The sequence below is a fragment of the Ammospiza caudacuta genome, chromosome 25, assembly GCF_027887145.1.
Source record: "Ammospiza caudacuta isolate bAmmCau1 chromosome 25, bAmmCau1.pri, whole genome shotgun sequence".
Lineage (NCBI taxonomy): Eukaryota > Metazoa > Chordata > Aves > Passeriformes > Passerellidae > Ammospiza > Ammospiza caudacuta.
The window spans coordinates 4,898,859-4,920,088 of record NC_080617.1 but is presented as its reverse complement, the minus strand read 5'-3'; the positions used below and the strand labels follow the sequence as shown (position 1 = coordinate 4,920,088).

Genomic DNA, 21,230 nt, shown 5'->3' with positions numbered 1-21,230 from the left:
GAAAAGAAGCATGGATGGACAAGGAGGATGGACATCCCCTCCTGGATGGACAAAGAGGATGGACATTGCCCCTGGATGGACAAGGAGGATGGACATCCCTCTGGATGGACAAAGAGGATGGACATCCCCCCTGGATGGACAAGGAGGATGGACATCCCCCCTGGATGGACAAAGAGGATGGACATCTGCCCTGGATGGACAAGGAGGATGGACATTGCCCCTCGATGGACAAGGAGGATGGACATCTGCCCTGGATGGACAAGGAGGATGGACATTCCCTCCTGGATAAACAAGGAGGATGGACATCCCTCTGGCTGTGCTCACCTTCCCAGCTGAGAGCAAGAAAAGCCCTTTTCCCACTGCAAACCAAACGTGTGGGATCTGGAAGTCCTTGAGACACAATAAACAAGGGATCCTGGGATGCTTTAAGTGTGTCCCAGTCTGGATCTCTGGATAATGGCCTGAGATGATTAATTTTCTTTTGTACTTTCATTGCATCAGTTATCACATCATTCAATTTTATTTTTAAAGACTTTTTTTAAACCCACAAAATACTGGAAAGGGTTAGAGTGGATTCCAATTACAAGGTAAAATATTTCCCCCTAAAGCTTTATAAATACTTGATTTTGGTTTAATGCCATTATTTTAACTTTCAAAGCAAGGCAGCATTTGCCAAACCCTGCTTTGTGCAGTAAAACTGGCCCAGCGTCACAGGGATTTGCTATAACAGTAATAATAAACTTTCAGAGGAGGCCTTAAAACCAGAGGGGTCAGGCATGGGAATTCAGACTTGGATGCTGTGGGGTCCCTAGCTCAGGTCCCCCCAAAGTGGCTCCAGGTTTCTACTCAGATCCTGCTGCTGCATTCCCACTGACCTGGGGGTGTTTGGGGCTGGAGCATTTGCCCTGAGAGCCAAATTAATCCCTCTGTGAGCTGAGAATTCAACCCCTTTATGAAGGCTTGGCAGTCCTTGAGGATGGGGAAATCCCTGGCATGGAGTGCTGGGTCAGATCCTGCCCGTGGCACCAATCCCACCTGGATTGCACCCACGGGGGGCTGAGCATGAGATGCAGGGTCAGAGTGTCCTGGGGAATGGGATCCTGCCCCTGCAGGGTCAGATTGTCCTGGGGAGTGCGATCCCGCCCCTGCAGGGTCAGAATGACATTGGTGGTGGGATCCTGCCCCTGCAGGGTCAGAATGTCCTGGGGAATGGGACACTGCCCCCTCCGAGCTGGCCTGGGCTCAACCCTGCAGCGTTTTGTGTCTTTATGGTTGTTTTTTTTCCCCCCCACAATTGGTCGGGTTTTTAATTAATTCCCAAATCTCATTTGGGGCACACGGGAGCTGGGGGTGGAAAAGCTCTGTCTGAAGTTGATTTTGCAAATCAGTTCTGGCCATCTCCAGCCAGGTCCTGGGGCAGGAGCATCAGGCTCCCAATAACCAGGGAGGAAGCCTCTTGTTGCCAGAGCAGATCCACCTCTTTGATGTGCTCCCGCAGTTATTCTTTCATTTCTTGAGCAAATAATCTGGATTTTCACAATATTTACCTTGGAAATAATTATTTGTGTAAAGCATTTGACCAAGACAAACAGAGAATCTCTCAGTCTTGCTGCGGGGCTGGGAGGGCTCACGTTCCCCCAAACCTGAGGGAGCATGGGCTCCATGGAGAATGGATGAGGTGAGAAAAGGGCTCTGAGAGGAGCACCCTCCATCCTGTGGAACCCCCGAGGGCTTGGACAAACGGACGAGGACCGAAAAATGTGGCTACTCTGCCCTCCATGCCTTGCTGTGCCTGCACATGGATCCCTGAGTTGCATCCCTGGATTCCCACAGAGGCTGGAAAGAAGCAGGAAGGGGTGGGGGGAAAGGTGACAGAGGGTTCAAAGGGCTGCCACAGCCTCGGTTTTTCATCTCTGGTTAATCTCTGTGAAGCCTGAGGCAAAGTCACCTTTGGGTCAACACTCAGGTGTTGTTATCTGCCACCCCCATCACCCGGAGCTGCCCCCAGCCCTCCCCACCAGCAGGGCAGGGGGCCAGCAACCCGGGAATCCGGTCCCCCCGGTTCCAGAAGGTGAATCCTGCACTCAGACCGCAGCCCGGCTGCCCCACAAGAGAGAGGAGGAGCAGCACACACCGGGGTTTATAAAAAACCTGTAAAAACTGAGCAGGGGGTGAATCCTGCACTCAAACCACACCCCAGCTGCCCCAAGGCACAGAGGGAGGAGCAGCACACACCGGGGTTTATTAAAAAAAACTCTAAAAATTGAGCAGGTGGGGAATCCTGCACTCAGACAGCACCCCAGCTGCCCCACAAGAGAGGGAAGGAGCAACACACGCCGGGGTTCAAAAAAAAACTCTAAAAATTGAGCAGGGGGTGAATCCTGCACTCAGACCGCACCCCGGCTGCCCCATGGAACAGAGGGGAGGAGCAGCACACATCGGAGTTTATAAAAACCTCTAAAAAAGAGCCTGGATGAACTGCCAGTGCTGGCCCAGCAGGGCAGCATGCCCAGGGTGCAGGGATGGGAGGAAGGTGCCAACACCTGTGTCCTCCACCTGCCATTCACCCAAGCTCCACCTTTGTATGCTCCAGCCCCCACAGTGAGCACAGGGTGGCTGCTCCCAGCCCCGCAGCCTTGGGAAGGGAAAGGAAGGAACAAATCCAGCTGGGGCTCGGCTCCTTGAGCTCCAAGGCTTTTATTAAGGTGTACAACATGCCCACAATCACAGGTCTGGGATACAAGAGAGGCAGCAGGAGCTGGACACAAGCGAGCAGGAGGGAGGTGAGGGCAGCAGGAGCCTTGCAGGAAGCTGCCAGAATCCTCCAGTGCTGGCACAGGTTGCTTTGAGCTGAGTGCACCCTTTCCCACCAAAATGTCCTTTTTGGGAGAGGATTTTTGTGGATTTCCTGACTTCACCCACTGGCAGCAGCCCGAAGGGGAGCAGAGCCCGTGCCCCATGTGGGGCAGGAGGAGGCTGGTGCTGCCCGTGGGGCACTGCTGGGCTTGGCCATGGTTGTTTATCACAGTCCAGGAGCATCTGGTGGGTGGTGGGTGCCAGGGTCTGACCAGGCTGCCAGGCTCTGCTGCTCCCTGGGCTCCTGGTGCAGCGGCCCCTCGGATGGCAGGCAGCAGTTTGGCTGGGAGGAATCCCTGGAATCCTCCTCACTCTCCTTTGCAGGTGAGAAATGGAACCAGTGCCCAGCTTTGATGGCAATCAGGGCAGGATGGGGAGTGCAGACCCCTCTGGCTGAGCCCTCACCAGCACTCAAATGGAATGTGTGTCCTATGGATGCACAGCAAAGCACAGCAAACACACACAGCACCTCCTTTTCCATCTCTAGGTAAGACAGTTGTTCTTTGGGTTCTGTGTGCAGCTCTCACTGGATAAAATGCAGATTCAAAAGCAAAAAAAAATCTTTTTGCTCCCAAATGATAAATTAATATAAACACCAACACCACAAGTTCGTGAGCAGCTTTAGGATCATGCACTGAGTGAGAGCATTGCCCACAGCAGACAGACACGCACGCACACATAGACCTAAATTAACTTTTCACTAATACTGACATTAAAAACATACATTGTGTTGGATCATTTGACTTAAATTTACTTCCCAGCATTCCGAGGCCACTTTTCAGAATGATTTTTTTTTCTCTTTTACAGCCCAGCACACCTCACTCTCACCAAAAAGCAATGTTTACCAGGGGCTGGGCTGTGGCTGCAGGGATGCACTGGTGCAGGTGGGATGTGGGGATGCAGCAGTGCTGGAAGTGCTTTCCCAGGGAGGTTTGGAAGCCTCAATTCCTGGGGAGGTTTAGAAGCCTCACTGCCCTGGGGCTCCAGCACAGCCATCCCAGCACTGCTGTGGCTAAGCCAGGCTCAACAATGAACTAGATTCAGTTTAAAGATGAGCCTGGTCACCTCCAGCTCAGCAATCCCCAAGGTCCCGAGGTCGACCCAGCCCAGTGCCACAGCATGGCCATCCCAGCACTGCTGTGGCTTAGCCAGGCTCAACAATGAACTAGATTCAGTTTAAAGATGAGCCTGGTCACCTCCAGCTCAGCAAACCCCACAGCCCAGTGCCACCCCAGACCTGGATGCAGGACAGAACAAATTCCAGTGCAGAGGATGATGGAGATGAACTCTTCATCTTGGGGACTCTTGGCTGCGTTGGAGAGAGATGGGAAGGGCAGGGTGGGCACCCAGGCACGGGATGGAGATGCCACCAGCCAACACCACAGCACCCAGAGGGTGAGGGCTGGGCCGGGCTGCTCTGGTGGCACCTCAGGGCCCAGGGGCAGCCGCAGCAGCGACGCAGGCTGGGCCCTGCTGCATGCAGCGGATGAGCTCCTTGCGATTATCCAGGATGGTGTCGAAACTCTCCTGCAGCCGGTTCTGCTGGTCCACAAGCCTCTGCTGCAGGCCGTGGATCCAGCGCAGCAGGGCCAGGCGCCGGTACATCACCAGCTGGATGTGGTGCTTCTCCTTCTCCTGCTCCTTGAAGCGCTCCTTGTCCTGCAGGTGCTGCACGGCCTCCGCCAGCGCCGGGAGCAGGGTGCCCAGCTCGGGCTCAGCCTCAGGGGGGCTCTCAGCCCGGGGGGCACAGGCAGGAGGGTCCCAGGCGGTGCTGCAGGTGCTGTCGGGGCTGTCGATGCTGAGGGAGCTGCTGGCATAGCCGTTATCCTCTGCGGGGGAGCTCGGGGCTTTCTCACACCCCTCCTGGGCAGCGCTCTGTCCCCCTGCCCCGCTGACCTCGGCTCCCTCGGGGGGGCTGCGCTCCCCCTGCTCGGGCTGCGTGTCACCGGGGCCCGGGGCGCTGTCCCTGAGCCGGCCCTGCACCATCTGTCTCTGCATTAATAACAGCAGATTATCAGAGGGATTTGTGGTGTTTTCGCTCCGGCTGGAGCGCTCCTCCGGCGGGGACCCCGGCGCTGGCTGGCTCCAGTTCTCGTTGCTGTCGCACACCTCTCCCACGAAGTTGGAGTTGGAGTCCGGCCCATGTCCCGCCCCTGGGAGGGCCGTGCCCAGCGCTGGGCGCCCCCGGCCCTGCCGGAATGGGGAGTTTGCTGGGCACACAGCAAACATCTCACCGGTGTCCTGCCTGCAAGAGAGACACGGAGCCGTGACACGCCTGTGGGCATCTGGGCTGAGAGCTCAGGGCAGCTACAGTGGGGGAAAACACGCTCATTGCTTTATTTACCTCTTTATTTACCTCTTCAAAGGCACTGGACCTACCATGGGGTCAGTGTTCCTGGGTGTTGGACTGCTGCTGTCAGCATGGCCCCATGCAACACCATGGAATCATGGAATGGATTGGGTTGGAAGGGATGTTAAAGCTCATTTAATTCTCACCCCTTGCCATAGGCAGGTGTGCCACCCATCCAAGGGCATCTTCCCACCTGATGCAGAAGCTCAAGGAGGCACCTCCCATCCCATCTCCCTTCCCTGAGAGCTCCAGTGCCAGCCCCTGTTCCTGCAGCATCCCTTGGGCGATGCCAAAGGGCATCACGGGGCTCAGGCACGCAGCTGCACGTGCTGCTGGCACCATTTGGGCCGTGCCTGATGCAATTAATCCCATGCTGGTAAAGGTGTGCTTGGAAGGAGATGCTTTCCCAACAGCAATAAATGTCCTTCAGCAGCTGAGACTGCCTGGGCTCCTCTGCACGGTCACCAGCCCTGAATCAGGATGGGGCGCTGGCCTCAACCTGTGCCCTAAGTGGTGACAGCACTGACCTTCCCTCTCTGCAGGACGGAACAGACTGGCCCAGAAAAGGGAAGGTTGGAGTGCTCCTTGCCGGGTCACCAGCAGCGAGAGGCGCTCTCCAAGCCTTCTCCTACAAGGAATCCTCACAGGAACCGCAGCAAGGAACCCATCGGGGGTCCCGGTCTGACCCCGGCCAGCAGTGGGGCAGCAGGAGGGGGGCAGGAGCCCGTGCCCAGCCCAGAGGCCTGGAACCCCGGCACCCCCACCCCGCAGTGACATCTGCTCGGGCAGGGCTGGGTGACACCCCCATAAAACCGCTGCACCCCCATAAAACCACTGCACCCCATAGGAGCTGCACCCCATAGAGCTGCACCCCATAGAGCTGCACGCCACAGAGCTGCACCCCATTGCAGCTGCACCCCAAAGAGCTGCACCCCATAGAACTGCACCCCCCTAGAGCCGCACCCCACAGCAGCGGGGCCGGGCTGCGCTGCCGGGGGATGCGCGGGCGGAGGGGCCGAGCCCGGGAGCATCCCTGCCCTGCAGAGCCCCCCGGAGCATCCCCGGAGCATCCCCGCAGCCTCCGGGACCCCGGCCCCGCTGGGGGGTCCCGCTGCCCCCGCCGAGCCCCCGCAGAGCCCCCCGAACCCTCCCCCGCCCGGCCCCCAGCACTCACCGGCCCGGTCCGGCCCTGCTCCAGCCCCGGTCCCGATCCCGGCCCCGGTCCGGGCTCCGTGCGCCGCCGCCGCCGCCGCGGGTGGGAGCGGGAGCGGAAGCGGCCCCGCGTGGGGAGGTGACACGGCCGCACTTCCGACAGCGCCCGCGGGGCTGGGGGGACCGGGATGGTGGGGAGGGATAGGGATGCTGAGGGGGATAGGGATGCTGGGGATGGGGGACAGGGATGATGGGGGGGGGGATAAGGATGCTGGGGGCGACAGAGATGCTGGGGGGAAACAGGGATGCTAGGGGGGGATAGAGATGATGGGGGGTGCAGGGATGCTGGGAGGGTAAAAGGGATATTGGGGGGACAGCGATGATGGGGGGACAGGGATGTTGGGGGGGACAGGGATGATGGGGTGGTCAGAGATGCTGGAAGGGGGCAGGGATGCTGGGGGGGTGACCAGGATGCTGGGGAGGACAGGAATGTTGGGGGAAACAGAGATGTTGGGGGGAAAAGGGATAGTGGGGGGGACAGGGATGTTGGGGGGACAGGGATGCTCGGGGGGGGACAGGGATGCTGGGGGAGGAAAAGGGATGTTGGGGGAAACAGGGATGGTGGGGGGGGACAGGGATGTTGAGGGGGACAGGAATGCTGGGGGGGACAGGGATGTTTGGGGGTGCGGGGATGCTGGGTGGAACAAGGATGCTGGGGAGAAAAGGGGTGCTGGAGGGGATAGGGACGATGTGGGGACAGGGATGCTGGGTGGGTGCTGGCAGGAGCTCCCCGACACAGGCAGGGTGGCTGGACTGGGACACTCTGGCTCCTTGCCAGCGGCCCGTGGGTCCCGTGAGGCTCAGCAGGTCCCCGTGGCGATGGGCACGGAGCTGAGCGCTCAGTGCGTTCTTTATTCCCCTCGCCCGGAGCCGGGGTGTCGGCGCTGGGAAAGGAAAAGGCTCAGGAACATCAAACGGTTCCCACGGGCCCGCACCCGGCGCGGGGGTCACATGAAGCACCGGGAACGTCTCGGGAGATAAAGGGGCTTTGTGGGGCTGGGGCTGACAGCCCCACACTGCCCAGTGAGCCCCAGAGCTGCCCCGGGCGGGGATGGCCCCATCTCACCCGATGTGGCCTTGCCTGGCATCCTGTGCGAGCTCTGGGATGGACACGGTGTGACAGTGGTCACAGGGGTTTTCAGGTGAGGGAAGAGATGAGAATGTTGACTCCATGTTCAGAAGGCTTGATTTATTATTTTATGGTATGCACGACATTAAAACTATACTAAAAAGAATAGAAGGAAAAGTTTCATCTCAGAAGGCTGGCTAAGCTAAGAATAGAAAGGAATGAATAATAAAGGTTTGTGTCTGGGACAGAGAGTTCAAGCTAACTGGTCTGGGATTGGCCATTAATTATAATCATCTAAGATGGGCCAATCACAGATGCACCTGTTGCATTCCACAGCAGCAGATAACCATTGTTTACATTTTGTTTTTGAGGCCTCTCAGCTTCTCAGAAGGAAAAATCCTAAAGAAGGATTTTAATGAAAAGATGTCTGCAACAACATGGCATGAGCAGACCACCCTCCACAGCCCAAATTCCCTCCACAGCCCAACCCCAGGCTGGGCTCAGCACCTCTCACCAAGGGGGAGGAAGAGGGATGGAGATGCTTTCGGGATGGACAAAAATCCTTTTGAAAGCTCTGAATTGCTGGAGGTGGGATGTAGGGAGCAGATGTTCCCCCATGACATGGTGAGGGTTTGGAGCAGTGCAATATGTGAGTGATAAATAAGTTGGTTTAATTTCTCATCTGCCTGACAGGGCCCTTGACATCCTCTCCTGCTCCTGGCTGCTCCAAGGGCATTGACAACTGCATGGAGGAGCAGTCAGAGGGGCAGGACCAAGAGCTGTAACTGGGACACTGCAAGAATCCTTGGGCTGCAGCTCCAGGGGAAGGCTGGGATTAAAGGAACAAACCCTTCCTGCCACGCAGGAAAGGCAGGAGCTGAGTCAGGCACCTGGCAGGACAGAAAGAGGAGTTTGGGTTCAGCTCAGCCTTTGCCATCAGCACAGCCTTTGCTTTGTGCTGCTCTGGGCTTCACTGCCATCATGGTCTGAACTCAAACTGGGTGAAATTTTCACCACTGAGAGCACAGAGGGATTTTGATCCATTGAGGGATCCATTTTGATCCACTCAGGGACCTTCTCCCAAGAGGCACATCCCAAACAGGCCTTTTCCACCTCCAATTTAGATTTCAGCAGCACAGGAAACCATGAGTGCCACTGGGGTTTGGCTCCAGGGTGGAGCAGGGTTTCTCCTCTCTCAGCTCTGCTTGTCCCCACCCCAGGAATCCCCACAGGCCAGGAGGTGCCAGTGTGCTGGAGCCTGCTGCAAACCCCCAAACCTGGCCCTGGCTCCACTGCTTTGGGGGGTTTGGGGTTCCTCCCCCAAGTGCCAACCATGGTGGGAGCCAGGGAGGCTCTGGGTTACAGAGGGACCCAGAAGCAGTGATTTCAGGGGTCTGTCTCACTGGGATTTTGTACTGGTGCAGCTCAGGGATTCAGCCCAGCTCCTGGGATTGTCTGTGTCTGGTGGAGACCAGAAGGATTTGCTGCTTCCTGTGAAAACAGTTCCATTCCTCTGCAAGGCAGTGTCCCCCAGGCCCAGCTGTCCCTCTCTGCCAGGACCTGCCTGTGGGGACACTGTGGGGACCCCCAGAGCAGGGAACCCCAGCTTGGGGACAGCACAGAGGGAACATGGTGACTCAGGGAGGGCTGGGCTGGTCCTTTCAGGGACAGTGGGAAAGGGAATGTTTGGAAGTGGAGAGGGCTTAGTGATGGACTTCAGAGTCATCTTCCCCTCCCCTTCTCTCACTTTGTTCCAGAAATAAATTAGAAGCTCTCCCTCCAGGAAATTAAAAATGATTTAAGAAGGCTGAGCACAGGACTTGATGCACTGGGGTTTTGGAGCTGGGGATCCCGGGCTTGGAAGGGAGAAAGGTGCTGGGGTGACCCATGGGAGCTTCTCCAGAGGGCACTGGCACCAATTACTCCCCCAGGGCCATTCCCTGGGGCCCAGAATGGGGTGGCCTCTGTGACCAGCAGAGACCTGGTGCCATCACAGGGACGTGCCAGAGATGGTAGCCTGGCTCTGGCCATGCTGGAATTCTTGCTGCAATGCCAGGGCCCAGCTTCCCACTGCCTGTGCTCATCCTGCTGTCTGCTTCTCATCTGCCGTGTGTCCTGCAGGGTGCCACGGGCTTTGAACCAAACTGGTCCCAGAAGGAGCCCTGGCACTTGGCCCTGTGCCCACATGGCATCAGCCATGGCAGGTCCTGACCCCTCTGCTGGGAAGGAGGCAGCAGAGTTTGGAGTCACCTGGTGCAAAATGGGGATGCACAGCCTTGGTCCTGCTTGAGGTGAGTGCTGGTGCTGCTGCTCCTCAGGTTCTGCCTGCAGCCCCCATGCCCTGAGGATCCCACCATGTCCCTGAGAGCATTTTCCAAATGCTCCTGGAGCTCTGGCAGCCCTGGGGCTGTGACCATTCCCATTGGGGTTGTGACCATTCCCATTGGGGTTGTGACCATTCCCTGAGAAGCCTGTTCAGTGCTCCAGCACCTTCTGGGGATAGAACTCCTTCCTGATATCCAGCTAAACCACCCAGTGATGCTCAGATGGGGTCACAATGGCATCTTCATCACCAGCCCAAGTCACAGCTCACCCAGGAGCCACCATCCCACTCGTGGGCTCATCTTGGTGTCCCAGTGCTGAGATGGACAGCTTGTCCTGAAAGAGTTAAGGGTGAAACATTGCAAATATGAAAAAAAAAAAATTATGAAAGAAAAAAGTGCCCTGAACCACATGCGACCTAACCTCCCCAGCGGCTCATCTGAGTTTAATAATGGAGGAGGGAAATCTCCCAAAAAGCTCTCAGAGAAATTAAAGTAAACAGAGTGCTGACCTCCAGCCCGCAGTGCCCCGGCGCTGACTCGCTGGCCACAGCCTTCCCTGGCATCCCCTGTAATTGTAAACACATTCAGTAAATACAGGGGAGGGACTGAGGGGTCCTGGGGAAGCAGCTCTCCCCACAAACAGCTGAAACTGGGGCTGAGCTTTGGGCCAAAGCCATGGGTGATGTCTCTGGGCAGTGTGGCCATGGATGTGAGGGGCTTCACAAGGAATGGGGGCTGTGAGGATTGAGGTCCAACACTTCCAGTGGGAACTGCAGCCACTGGGACCACCACACTGCAGAGCTGAGGCTTCCCAACTTCATGTTGGGAGCAGGTCCTGCAGATGGAGAGAGGAAGAGGAGGAGGATGCTATTAACAGGTTTGTCCTCTTGGCCTCACAAAATTTAAAAACAGCACTGTTATTTTCATAGACCCTGGTCATTTTTTTAGGCTGAGGAAAAGAAAAGCAACCCCAGGCTGGACAAGAGGGGCCAGAAAAGCTGTTGGTCTGGAGGGAGGAAGCATCAGTGCCAGCTCAGCTCCATCCCTGGCCTGGCTCCATCCTCATCCCCAGCCCCAGCTCCATCCTAACCCTCTGCTGCTTTACACACAGAATCCCATGGTCTGCATTTCCCTCAGGATTTTCTGGGATAAACACCACCTGGGGAAGGGGCAGAGAGGGCTGGATGCAGGTGACCCCATCCCCTTGTGCACAGCCCCAGCCCCTGCCCAGTCCTGCTGCCTGATGTCTACCTGTAACTCAAATTCCTTTTCAATCAGAATCCAAATGTGCTGCATTGGGGGAAAATCTGCAGCCAGATTGGATTTCAGAGGAGCTGGGAATCCCATGGAGGTCAGAGCCTGCTCATGCAGCAGCTCCCAGCCCCAAAATCAGCCTTTGGTTGGCACTGGGAGGAGGAAGAGGAGGAGGAAGAGGAAAAGGCTGCAGGGTTTGGGAGCCCAGCAGAGGTGTGACCCTCCCAAAAGTGATGGAAATATTGGTACAGGCAGCTCTGTCACCCATTAGGGGCAGAGACCCCCTTGCCAAAGCACTCGTTTTGAGGAGGAAGCCTCCTTACTCTTTACTTTCCTAAAACCCCCCAAAACATGGATTTCTCTTGGCCAGGGGAGCCGGGCTGTGCCAGGGAAGCGGAGCTGACGTTTCCTCTGCTGAGCCACAAAAAGGGAATTTTGCTGCCGACTCCACCCCTTCCATCTGACCAGGACCCAAAAATCACCATTTCCTCTTGGCCTGTGAATCACTAATAAACTCCAGACAGAAAGGGCTGATTAGGAAATTGTTTGGGAAATGGAAAGGAAGGGGGAAGGACGTGCAGCCGGTGCCTCTGGGTGGTTTTGCCCCTCGGTGTCACCTCCCAGAGTCGTGGGCAGGTCCCACTTTGGGGTCCCCAAATCTGCTCCAGCCCACGTGGGGCTGCAGGCAGAGCTCCCCAGTGGATGGATTTATTTATATACAAGGATTTCGGGGGTGAAAATATCAGTGTACATTGAATTATATATTTTTTATTTGACCACCATCTCTTGGCTGTTCCAAACACTCCAAGCATCCTCACCAGAGTGTCCCTCAAGGGCTGGTGTCACTAACTGGGAAGGGGATGTGTGACATGTGCTGCAGCCCCAGGATTGTCCCCTCCCTCCCTGCCGGCCCCAGCACCCCCCGAGTGCTGCACACTCACTCTGACACAGAAAGGCTCCACATTTGGACTTCATAACGCAGAAAAAATGTCAGGATTTTGAAATTTCAGCCTTGGACCCAAATCTGATACATTCCAGAAATGCTTTAATTTATCCCTTTGTCACAACATTCAATAAAAGGTTTCATTTCAGCTGCGCCGCTTTGATTAATAACTGTAACAGATTCTAACCTGAAGGAATCCTCTGATATTGTGTCCATGGAAATTAAATGTTTGATTGCACATAGTCAGGATTTTCTGGTGTGGAAACAGCTCCACTGGAGAACTTTGAACAAGCTCTGCTCAAGAAACACTTTGAGTTATTTTTCCTTCACCTATAACAAGTCCAAACATCTGTTAAAAATTCAATCAGAGCACAACTGGCTACATAAAAAAAATTTAAATTTTAGGGTGTAAAATGAAATGACTGTCCAGGTTGAAGCCAGGTGGGGTGGCTGGATGGGGGCTCACTCAACCTGGCTGCAAGGAGCAGGGACCATGGAGAGATCCCACAGCACATCCCCTCCTGCCCTGGCATCATCCAGGTGCCACTGTGCTTGTCCCTGTGTCCCTGTGACCTCCACAACACCAGCACCTGCCACAGCATCCTGGGCACGGTGGTGACTGAGGCAGCAGGAGCCACTTGGCATCCCCAAAACAGAAAAATGGAGCAGAAGGTGCCTCTTGTGCTGATGAGGATGTTTCCCATATGCTTGAAATAAATTGGAAATACTGGGATTTCCATTGTCTGGGTACATTTTCCTTTCTCTTTCTTCCACTTCCATGGCATGGCAAGGGGCTCACATCTCCTTAAGGTGTGGGAGAAGGCAGACGGATGGGAAGGAAGAGAAAAAACCAAAATCCCATAAGAATTTGGGAACAGGAGCTCTTTTCCTGCTCATGGCTGGCAACCACTGCTATCAGTGGTTGTGCCACAGGTGCCCCTGTGCCAGATGGGGAGCAGTGGCACATTGTTGAGGTCAGAAAGCAGAGTTTTCAGCAATTAGAGCAGCATGCCAAGATAAACCCCCGCTTCCTGGCGGAGCCTTTCCCATCAGCCATCGTCCCAGCGAGACAGACCCGGCCAGGGGAGCAGCCCAGCAAATTCTCTCTGCATGGGTGAAATTCCCTCCGCTACCGAGGTTATTATCTCCCCACAGGAACCAACAATATCCTTTCATTTAGGCACTAATTCGAACAATGTGCGCCGGCCGGGGGAGGAAGGGCGCTTGCTGCTCCAGAGCCTTTGAAAAATCCAGGCAGGAGCCAAAGCAGAGGGAAAACAAAACCCTGGGATGATGTGAATGGCTCAGCAAGGCAGGGCCAGAACCAGAGCAATGCTGGAGATGTGGTGCTGCCAGGTCAGGGCATGGCACAGGGGCACTCAGGGCAGCTTTGTGCCAGCTCCTGTGCAGGGAATGTCGTCCTCCAGGCTGTGCTGGAGCCAGAACTCCATCCATGGGTGTTTGCCCACTGGCAAAGTCACCTTCTTTACTTAACCAGTGTGTTCAGCCTCACAATTCCAATCCCCGCTGGCAGTAAAAGAATTTTAGACTTCTTGTATCACAAAGCCTCCCAGCACCAGGAAAAGCTGAAGTGTGTAACTGAGAACTGTGGAAACATCCTGATTTCTGTTTTTCAGGAGCAAACACAGCAGGGGAAGGGAGCCCCCACCAAGTGGAGCTGTTCCACCACCACACCAGCACCCAGGGGCTGGTGGCCGTGTCCCATGGGCTGTGCCCACCTTACTCCCTGTGCTTTGTGGTGGGAGCAGCGTGGTTTGGAATTGCTTCTCAACGGGGAGCTCTGCTGGAATGTGTCTGGCAGAAGCGTCTCCATCCTCATTCTCATCCTCATACCCACTCCCATCCCATTCTCATCTCCATCATCTCCATCTCCATCTCCAGCCTCCTTCCTGACCTCATCCCCACCTCCATCCCTATCTGAGTTCCTCCTGGGATGCACCCTCCCATTCCCACTGGCTGTCCCACTGCCAATCCCTCCTGGGCACACCTCACAGGGGTTTCCAGGGGAATAAGGGGGGATTCTCCCATATTTACTCCTCAAGTGCTGCTGTTATGAATTTTTGCTCCCATGTGGGGAGAGCAGGCACACTCCCTGTCAGGGATATCAGTTGGAACATCATCTAATTGATTACATGGAAATTGCTGCTGGTGGAAAGGGAAGCCCTTGCCTTGCTCTGGGTGAATTAATTTTGCTTTTGCCATTCCTGGCTGTGCTCAATTAATCTTGTTAAAGTGATAACATTTTAGCTCACACTTCACCCATGGGGTACCAAGTTGGCTCCTGGGGTTGGTTAATCACAGAATAGAATCATGGAATATCCTGAATTGGAAAGGATCCACAAGGATCATGGAGTCCAACTCCTTGTCATGAACAGGACACCCCAACAATCCCACCCTGTGCTTTGGTGTTGTCCAAATCTCCTGGAGCTCTGGCATTCCCTGGGGAGCCTGGGCAGTGCTCAGCACCCTCGGGGGAAGAACCTTTCACTGATACCCTAATTTTCCCACTGATGACAGGATGAGCTCATCAAGGTGCTTTCAGGCCACCAGCCCAGCCAGCTCACAGCTTCCCCAGGAGCCACCATCCCACCGTGCTCATGCCAGCCCTGCAGTGCTGAGCGGAACCGGGGGCGCTGCTCCTGCCCGGAGGCACCGGGAACACCGGGATGCGGGGATGCTGCTGCAGGACCCGGGGCTGTCCCTGCTGAGGCACCGGGGCCACCGGGATGCAGGATTGCGGGATGGGGATGCGGGATTGCAGGATGCTACTGCAGGACCCGGGATGCTGCTGTGGGACCGGGGGCGCTGCCCCAGCCCGGAGGCACCGGGATGCGGGATGCGGGATGCGGGATGCGGGATGCTCCTGCGGGAACCGGGGTTGTCCCCGCCAAAGCACCGGGATGCGGGATGCTGCTGCGGGAGCCAGGGTTGTTCCCGCCCGGGGCACCGCGTTCACCGGGATGCAGGACGCTCCTGCGGGAACCGGGATGCTGCTGTGGCACCCGGGGCTGTCCCTCTCAAGGCAACGGGGATGCGGGATGCTGCTGCGGGACCGGGGACACAGTCCTTGCTAAGGCACCGGGGCCAGAGGGATGCGGGATGCAGGATGCGGGACCCGGGGCTGTCCCTGCCCGGAGGCACCGGGGCTGTCCCGGGCAGAGGCACCGGGGCCACGGGATACGGGATGCTCCTGCGGGAACCGGGGTTGTCCCTGCCAAGGCACCGGGATGCGGGATGATGCTGCGGGATGAGGGATGCTGCTGCAGGACCCGGGATGCTGCTGCGGGAGCCGAGGCTGTCCCTGCCCGGAGGCACCGGGATGCGGGATTGCGGGATGGTGCTGCGGGACCGGGGGCACTGTCCTTGCTAAGGCACCGGGGCCAGAGGGATGCGGGATGCGGGATGCAGGATGCGGGACCCGGGGCACTGTCCGTGCCCGGAGGCACCGGGGCCACCAGGATGCGGGATGATGCTGCGGGAACCGGGATGCTGCTGCGGGAGCCGGGGTTGTCCCTGCCAAGGCACCGGGATGCGGGATGGTGCTGCGGGATGCGGGATGCCGGATGGTGCTGCGGGAGCCGGGATGATGCTGCGGGATGCGGGATGATGCTGTAGGACCCGGGATGGTGCTGCGGGAGCCGGGGCTGTCCCTGCCAAGGCACCGAGATGCGGGATGGTGCTGCGGGATGCGGGATGCTGCTGCGGGATGCGGGATGGTGCTGCGGGATGCGGGATGCTGCTGCGGGATGCGGGATGCCGGATGGTGCTGCGGGAGCCGGGGCCGTCCCCGCTCCGCCAAGAGACAAAGAGCGGCGGCCCCGGCAGCTGGCGAGGGGGGACGTAATCCCACAAAAGTCCTGCTCCGGGGGGCTCAGCGGGAGAGGTTCGGGACACGCCGCCGAGCCCCCGCCGCCCAGCCCCGCTATTGACTGCCTAAACAGTTCTTTGGTGATTACAATGTAAATATAGCTTTTCATGGAGTAAAGGCCTTTTATGGGATCCACACACACTTAACCACTTAACCCCGGCGACAAAAAGAGCAGTGAATGAGCTGTTTAGAGGCTGCTCGTGCAGAAAAGCGGGGTCTGAATAGGATTTGGGGATCTCTGTGTATCAATTGCTATGCTCCGGGGGCCCTCAATGGGGCTTCGGCGTTCGAGCATGTGCCAAAGGGCTCCGTGGGTACGGATGGGGTGTCAAAAAATAAAAAAAAAAAAAAAAAGGGAAAAAAAAGGAGAAGAAAAAAAAAAAAAAAGAGAAAAAAAAAAGGAGAAGAAAAAAAGCAGCTGCTTCTCTTTAATAAAACAATGATTTATTCATAGCAACTTGGGGGACGGGCAGGGGGACACAAGGACGTGCCAAATTGATGCTCATCCTGCTCCACACTCCCCAGAGGCCGAGGAGAGGAGCCTGCCTGGGGAGGAGGAGGGATGGAAAGTCCGGGAGCTGCCCTTGGGGACCCCAGAGCTGCCCAGGTGACAGCGCCAGGTCCCCCTGCAGCCCCAGCCAGGTGACAAGGGCATCCCTGAGGCTCCATTTCCCCACCCCAGGCACTTTTGGGGAGTATATGAGGGAGGTTGGGGACATGTCTCTGCTCTTCCAGTTCCACAAGGGCACCTTTGCAGTTGGTGTCCTGCCCAGCCCAGGTGCAGCAGTGGGGCCATGCAGGGGCTGACATGAGGCTCAGCCTGGCATCCCCCATGCCCAGGATTGAGGATTTTGGGCTGGGAGAAGGAAACAGTGCCCAGAGCAAAAGTCAAGTGTGCAGATACCCCTGAACAACCACTTCTGTGCGGGTTCTGTGCCCACCTTGTCGGGCCACAAACGGGATCATACCAAAAACCCCCACAGGCTGATGAGGCCCAGGCCGAGTCTGGCCCTATTTTTAGGCCTGTGCAGATGGAGGGATGAAAGCAGAGCAGGGGGGGCAGGGCAGGAATGGGAATGAAAGACAAACAAACGCTAAGCAGATGTTGGGAGCAGGGCTCTTCCCCTCGCAGGATGTGCACGTGGCTCCGGCAGCACCGGCTCAGCCAGCCCTGAGCCAGAGCAGGGCAGAGCAGAGGGCAATGGCCCCTCATGGCTGTCCCCTCATGGCTGTCCCCAGCACTGGGGATCACGCTGGCCCCCAGGGCAGTGGGACACCATCAGCCCTGTGCCCTCAGGAGTGGTCCTGGCAAAATTTGTGTGAGGATTTCTCAGGTTTTGGTTGTTAATTGCTGCCCCGAGATGTGCAGGATGTCTCTGCTTCGGCCCGTGTGGCTGAAGAACGAGTCTGGACTCTTCACTTTTCGGTCTTGAGGTTGTTTATTAATTCTTATCTGTAAAATTTTCTTTCTGCTCAGCTGAGATCTGCTCAGCAAGGTGTCCAGGGGTCTTTGCCAGCCACACTGATGCCATCTAATCCTCCCTTCCTTTCCCTCTGCAGGGCAGGGGATGGATGGAGCACCATGGCACCATGGGCTGGGCTGGGCCTGGTTGCACTCCCACCTTGGGAGATGTTCCCATACCTGGGGGCTCACTCATCCCAGCTCTGAAGATCACACACCCTCACAACTGCAGGTGGAGCAAAGGACACCAGAACCAGCCCAGTGCTGCCTGTGACCTCATCCTGGATTTGCACCACCATCATCGCCCTCACACAAAATGGCGACCACAAGGAGGTGTAATTACTTGTTGATTTAATTATCTTCTCACAGCAGTGTCTGGATGAGTTGTTGGTGCCTTTGGTTGGAGTGTTTGGGCTGGCAGTGGTAGAGCTGGGATGTGAATCCTGCAGGGAATGCAGCTGTGGCCACCATGGATGGGGTAAGGTAGGATGGGGTTGGGAAATGGGATTCGAGTTGGGGTTGCGATGGGGTTGGGGATGGGATTGGGGATGTCTTGAATGCCAAAACCTCTCTGTGGATCCTTCACTGAGCGAGGCTCATTGAGGCACCTTGAGACACCCCAAAACTGCCACCCAGGGGGTTCAGGATGTCCCACTGAGCCACAGCAATGTCCCTTCCCAGCACAGTGCCCGCCTGGAGCTGGGGCTGGGAAAAGCCAACCCAAGTGGCAGCTCCTGAATGTCACATTCCCAGGCACAATTGGGCCCCTCTGCCCCATCCAGGCTCACTGAGGAGCAGGAGGAAGGAAGGAAAAGCCATTTTTTCCCTCTAATCTGGCGTTGTTAGGGAAGGGTTGAGGGTTTCCTTCAGGTTTTATGTAAAGCAGGAATGTGGAAATGCCACCTCTGGATCCTGAGGTGACATTAGAGCCATTAATTATTCTTCCTGAACAGAAAGGAGTGTCAGCTGGAAATGGGGCAGTGCAGGAAGATGCTGCAGGGCTGGCCATGTCCCCATCCAGCTGGCACCTCAGCGCTGAACCTGGCTGGCACAGCAAGCCATGCCAGCATGGAGTGGCACCTCTGGGCTCTGTGCAGCATCCCCACGGCAAAGGTGAGGGCTGGGACACCACAGGTGGCTCTGGGGTGTGAGGACACACGTGAATGTGCCCTCAGCCCATGGCCACGTGCACCAACACCATCAAATATTGAAAATCAATGGGCCACTGCAAGGGAAGCAGCACAGAGTGTGTTGCATGAAAACAGCCCTGAGGAGCAGGGAGAAATATTAGCTAAAAATAAAATTAATCTCTTGCAAAGCTGTAAGATTTGCTGATCTCCCTCCTCCCCACACACACACACCCTGCAATCTTTTATGTCGTTTTCTTTAATTACAGCTGGTTTAGATCTCTGCTGCCTGGAGAAGCAGAGCTGGAGTCAGCCCTAAATTGGGCTTCTGGATGATACAAGAGAAAATAACAACCCCCAAGGACTGGACATCTGTCTGCACTGGAATTAATATTAATGACTGATAGTTAATAGAGAATGGAACTTTTGCTTTACAGGTCACCCACTAAACCCTGCAGGTGTCACTGAGCTGATTTCTGTGCCATGAGCTGGTCTGGACTCTGCAAAACCAGGAGCACCCCTGGCTGCCAGGGGGCTCAGCTCTTGGCAATGCAGCAGCAATCAGGGTGCCCAAGCCATTAGTAACAGAGGACTCTTGCTTTTATTATGTTTCTTATTTATTTTATTTCTGTATTGCTGTATTGCTTTCTATTTTCTATTTTATTTCTGTATATATTATATTATATTATATTACATTACATTATTATTAAATTATACTATATAATATATATTTTATATAGTATATATTATATTGTATTCTATTATATTACATATTAATTAATAATATTTCTTATTATATTATTATATATATTTTTTATTTCTGTATTGCATTATCTACTCCCTTTCAGCCATCCATGCTGCTCCCCATCTCCTGTTTTTCCTTTTCCAACAAGAAAATCCAAAGGAGAAAAAAAAAAAAAACAAACAGACACCAAAAAACCATCACCTGCTCTGCTCCCAAACCCAACTAAAATATTTATTTAGGCCCAAAAATCCACCCCATCCATCCCTGAGGAAGGGATGCACCAGTCAGTGAGCAGAGTGAAAGCCAGGGAGGGTAAATAATTGTGACATGGCTGCTCTGGAAGATACCCCTGTGGGTGCCTGGGGGTCTTTTTGTCCTTTAACCCTCATAATGGCTCTGGGACAACTGATTAGAGGCCCAGGACAGATGAGGTGCAGAGCTCACATGGTGAGTGCTCACCAAACCTGCTCCACGCTGCCTTTTATGTGTCCACTCCAACATAATTTTTCACATGTTGGAAATACAGATGATTTTAGCCTGGGTCCATCTGGTTTCCCAAATAACCTGTCTATTTGATAAATAACATAAATTAAATTAGACAAGACAAACAAATAGTTTTTTTTCTCTCCCCTTTTCAGTCTCTTGGCAAAAAAGGGAAGGAAAACATAATTCAGTGAGTGCCTTGAGCCCCGAGGAGCCGTGCAGCGGCAGGAGCTGGGATTATGAACGTGTCTGCAATGCCAACCTTTACCTCACACCTAGGGCTGCTCCTCCCTCTGCTTTTAAGTCCTTTTTTTTAAATCCTCCATTATCATTTGTGTTCCCAGAAGCTCATTCTCTCTGCAAACTCAGCAGGTAATGTCGTGTATGAGCAGCACTGCTCTTATCAAGGTTCCTGTGGTGCAGTCAAGGATCAGGAACTCATGGGTTTAATTCCTCCTGTGCTATGTGGGAAAGGGAAACTGAGGCACAGAGAGGTGTTATTATTATTATTAGAGCTACCCAACTCAGATGAAAATCTCAGGCTGCAGCCACTTCTGCACCAAAGTCAAACTCAAACATCACCAGTCACAACAAGGAGCTAATCAGGTTTAACTGCTCTGAGTTATCCCAAGGCACACTTAGGGCAGGAAAAAGTGGAAGAAGTGAAATCAGCTCTTCCTTCAGCCCAGGAGAACCCTGCAGACACCATTCACAGAATCACTGAGGTAGGAAAAGACCTCCAGGATCATCAAATCCAACCTTTGAGCAGCTTCTGCTGAGGCTGAGCTGCAGCAGTGCCTGGATGCAGGATCCTCATCCCCACCCTGAGCCATTCCCTCCTTCCCAGCCCACTCCTGGCACTTCCAGCAGCAAAGGGGAGGATTTTTGTCCCTGTTAGCACAGCAGCCTCACATCCATGCCAGGAGGGGAGAGCTGAATCAATACCTGAAAATGAGAAGGCAAAGCTGAGTTAATGTGCCAGACAGGAGCAGAGGGGCAGCCCTGGAAAAGCTGGAGGCAGGAGATGGATGGGATATTCCTTGATATTCCAGCTCCCACAGAACCTGTCCCTGGCATGGAATAGGCTCTCAGGAAGGGAATTTTTAGGGTTCCATGCAGAGCTTCCAGCAGCAACTCACAAACCCTGAACTACTGCAAAGTTGTTGTGGGGGAAATGCAGCCAGAAACCTTCCCCTAGCATGTATTTCCATTTACAAGCTTTTCAGGCTCAATGGTATTTCTCTACCCTTGGCTCTGGAACAAATGAAATGTATTTTAAAGGGAAAATTCTACAGGGAAAGCAAAATAAAAGCCATAATTATGGCTAGCAGCATGTGCTGAGGAGAAGCCAGGAAAGCACCAGGACCCAGCCAATCCTCTAAAGGTGCTCTTCAAACTACCACTTTCTAATGCAAAAATGTGGCAATTATAGGTCTCTATAAATTTAATCCCTTGCAATGCCAGAGCATGGAAAACTGCAAGAATTTCCCCTGGAGTCAAGACACAGTTTGAGCTT

At 55.0% G+C, this 21,230-nt stretch overlaps 1 protein-coding gene across 1 annotated transcript; it reads right to left on the bottom strand.

Annotated features, from left to right (window-relative positions):
• Positions 1-2,693: 2,693 nt before the first annotated feature.
• C25H1orf216 (chromosome 25 C1orf216 homolog) lies at positions 2,694-6,453 on the bottom strand. Its single transcript, XM_058819982.1, has 2 exons — positions 6,381-6,453; positions 2,694-5,101 (listed from the first exon to the last, which is right to left on the bottom strand). Exon 2 carries the CDS (start codon positions 5,083-5,085, stop codon positions 4,285-4,287), a length of 801 nt encoding a protein of 266 aa, XP_058675965.1. The 5' UTR covers positions 5,086-5,101; positions 6,381-6,453; the 3' UTR covers positions 2,694-4,284.
• Between the last annotated feature and the right edge of the window lie 14,777 nt (positions 6,454-21,230).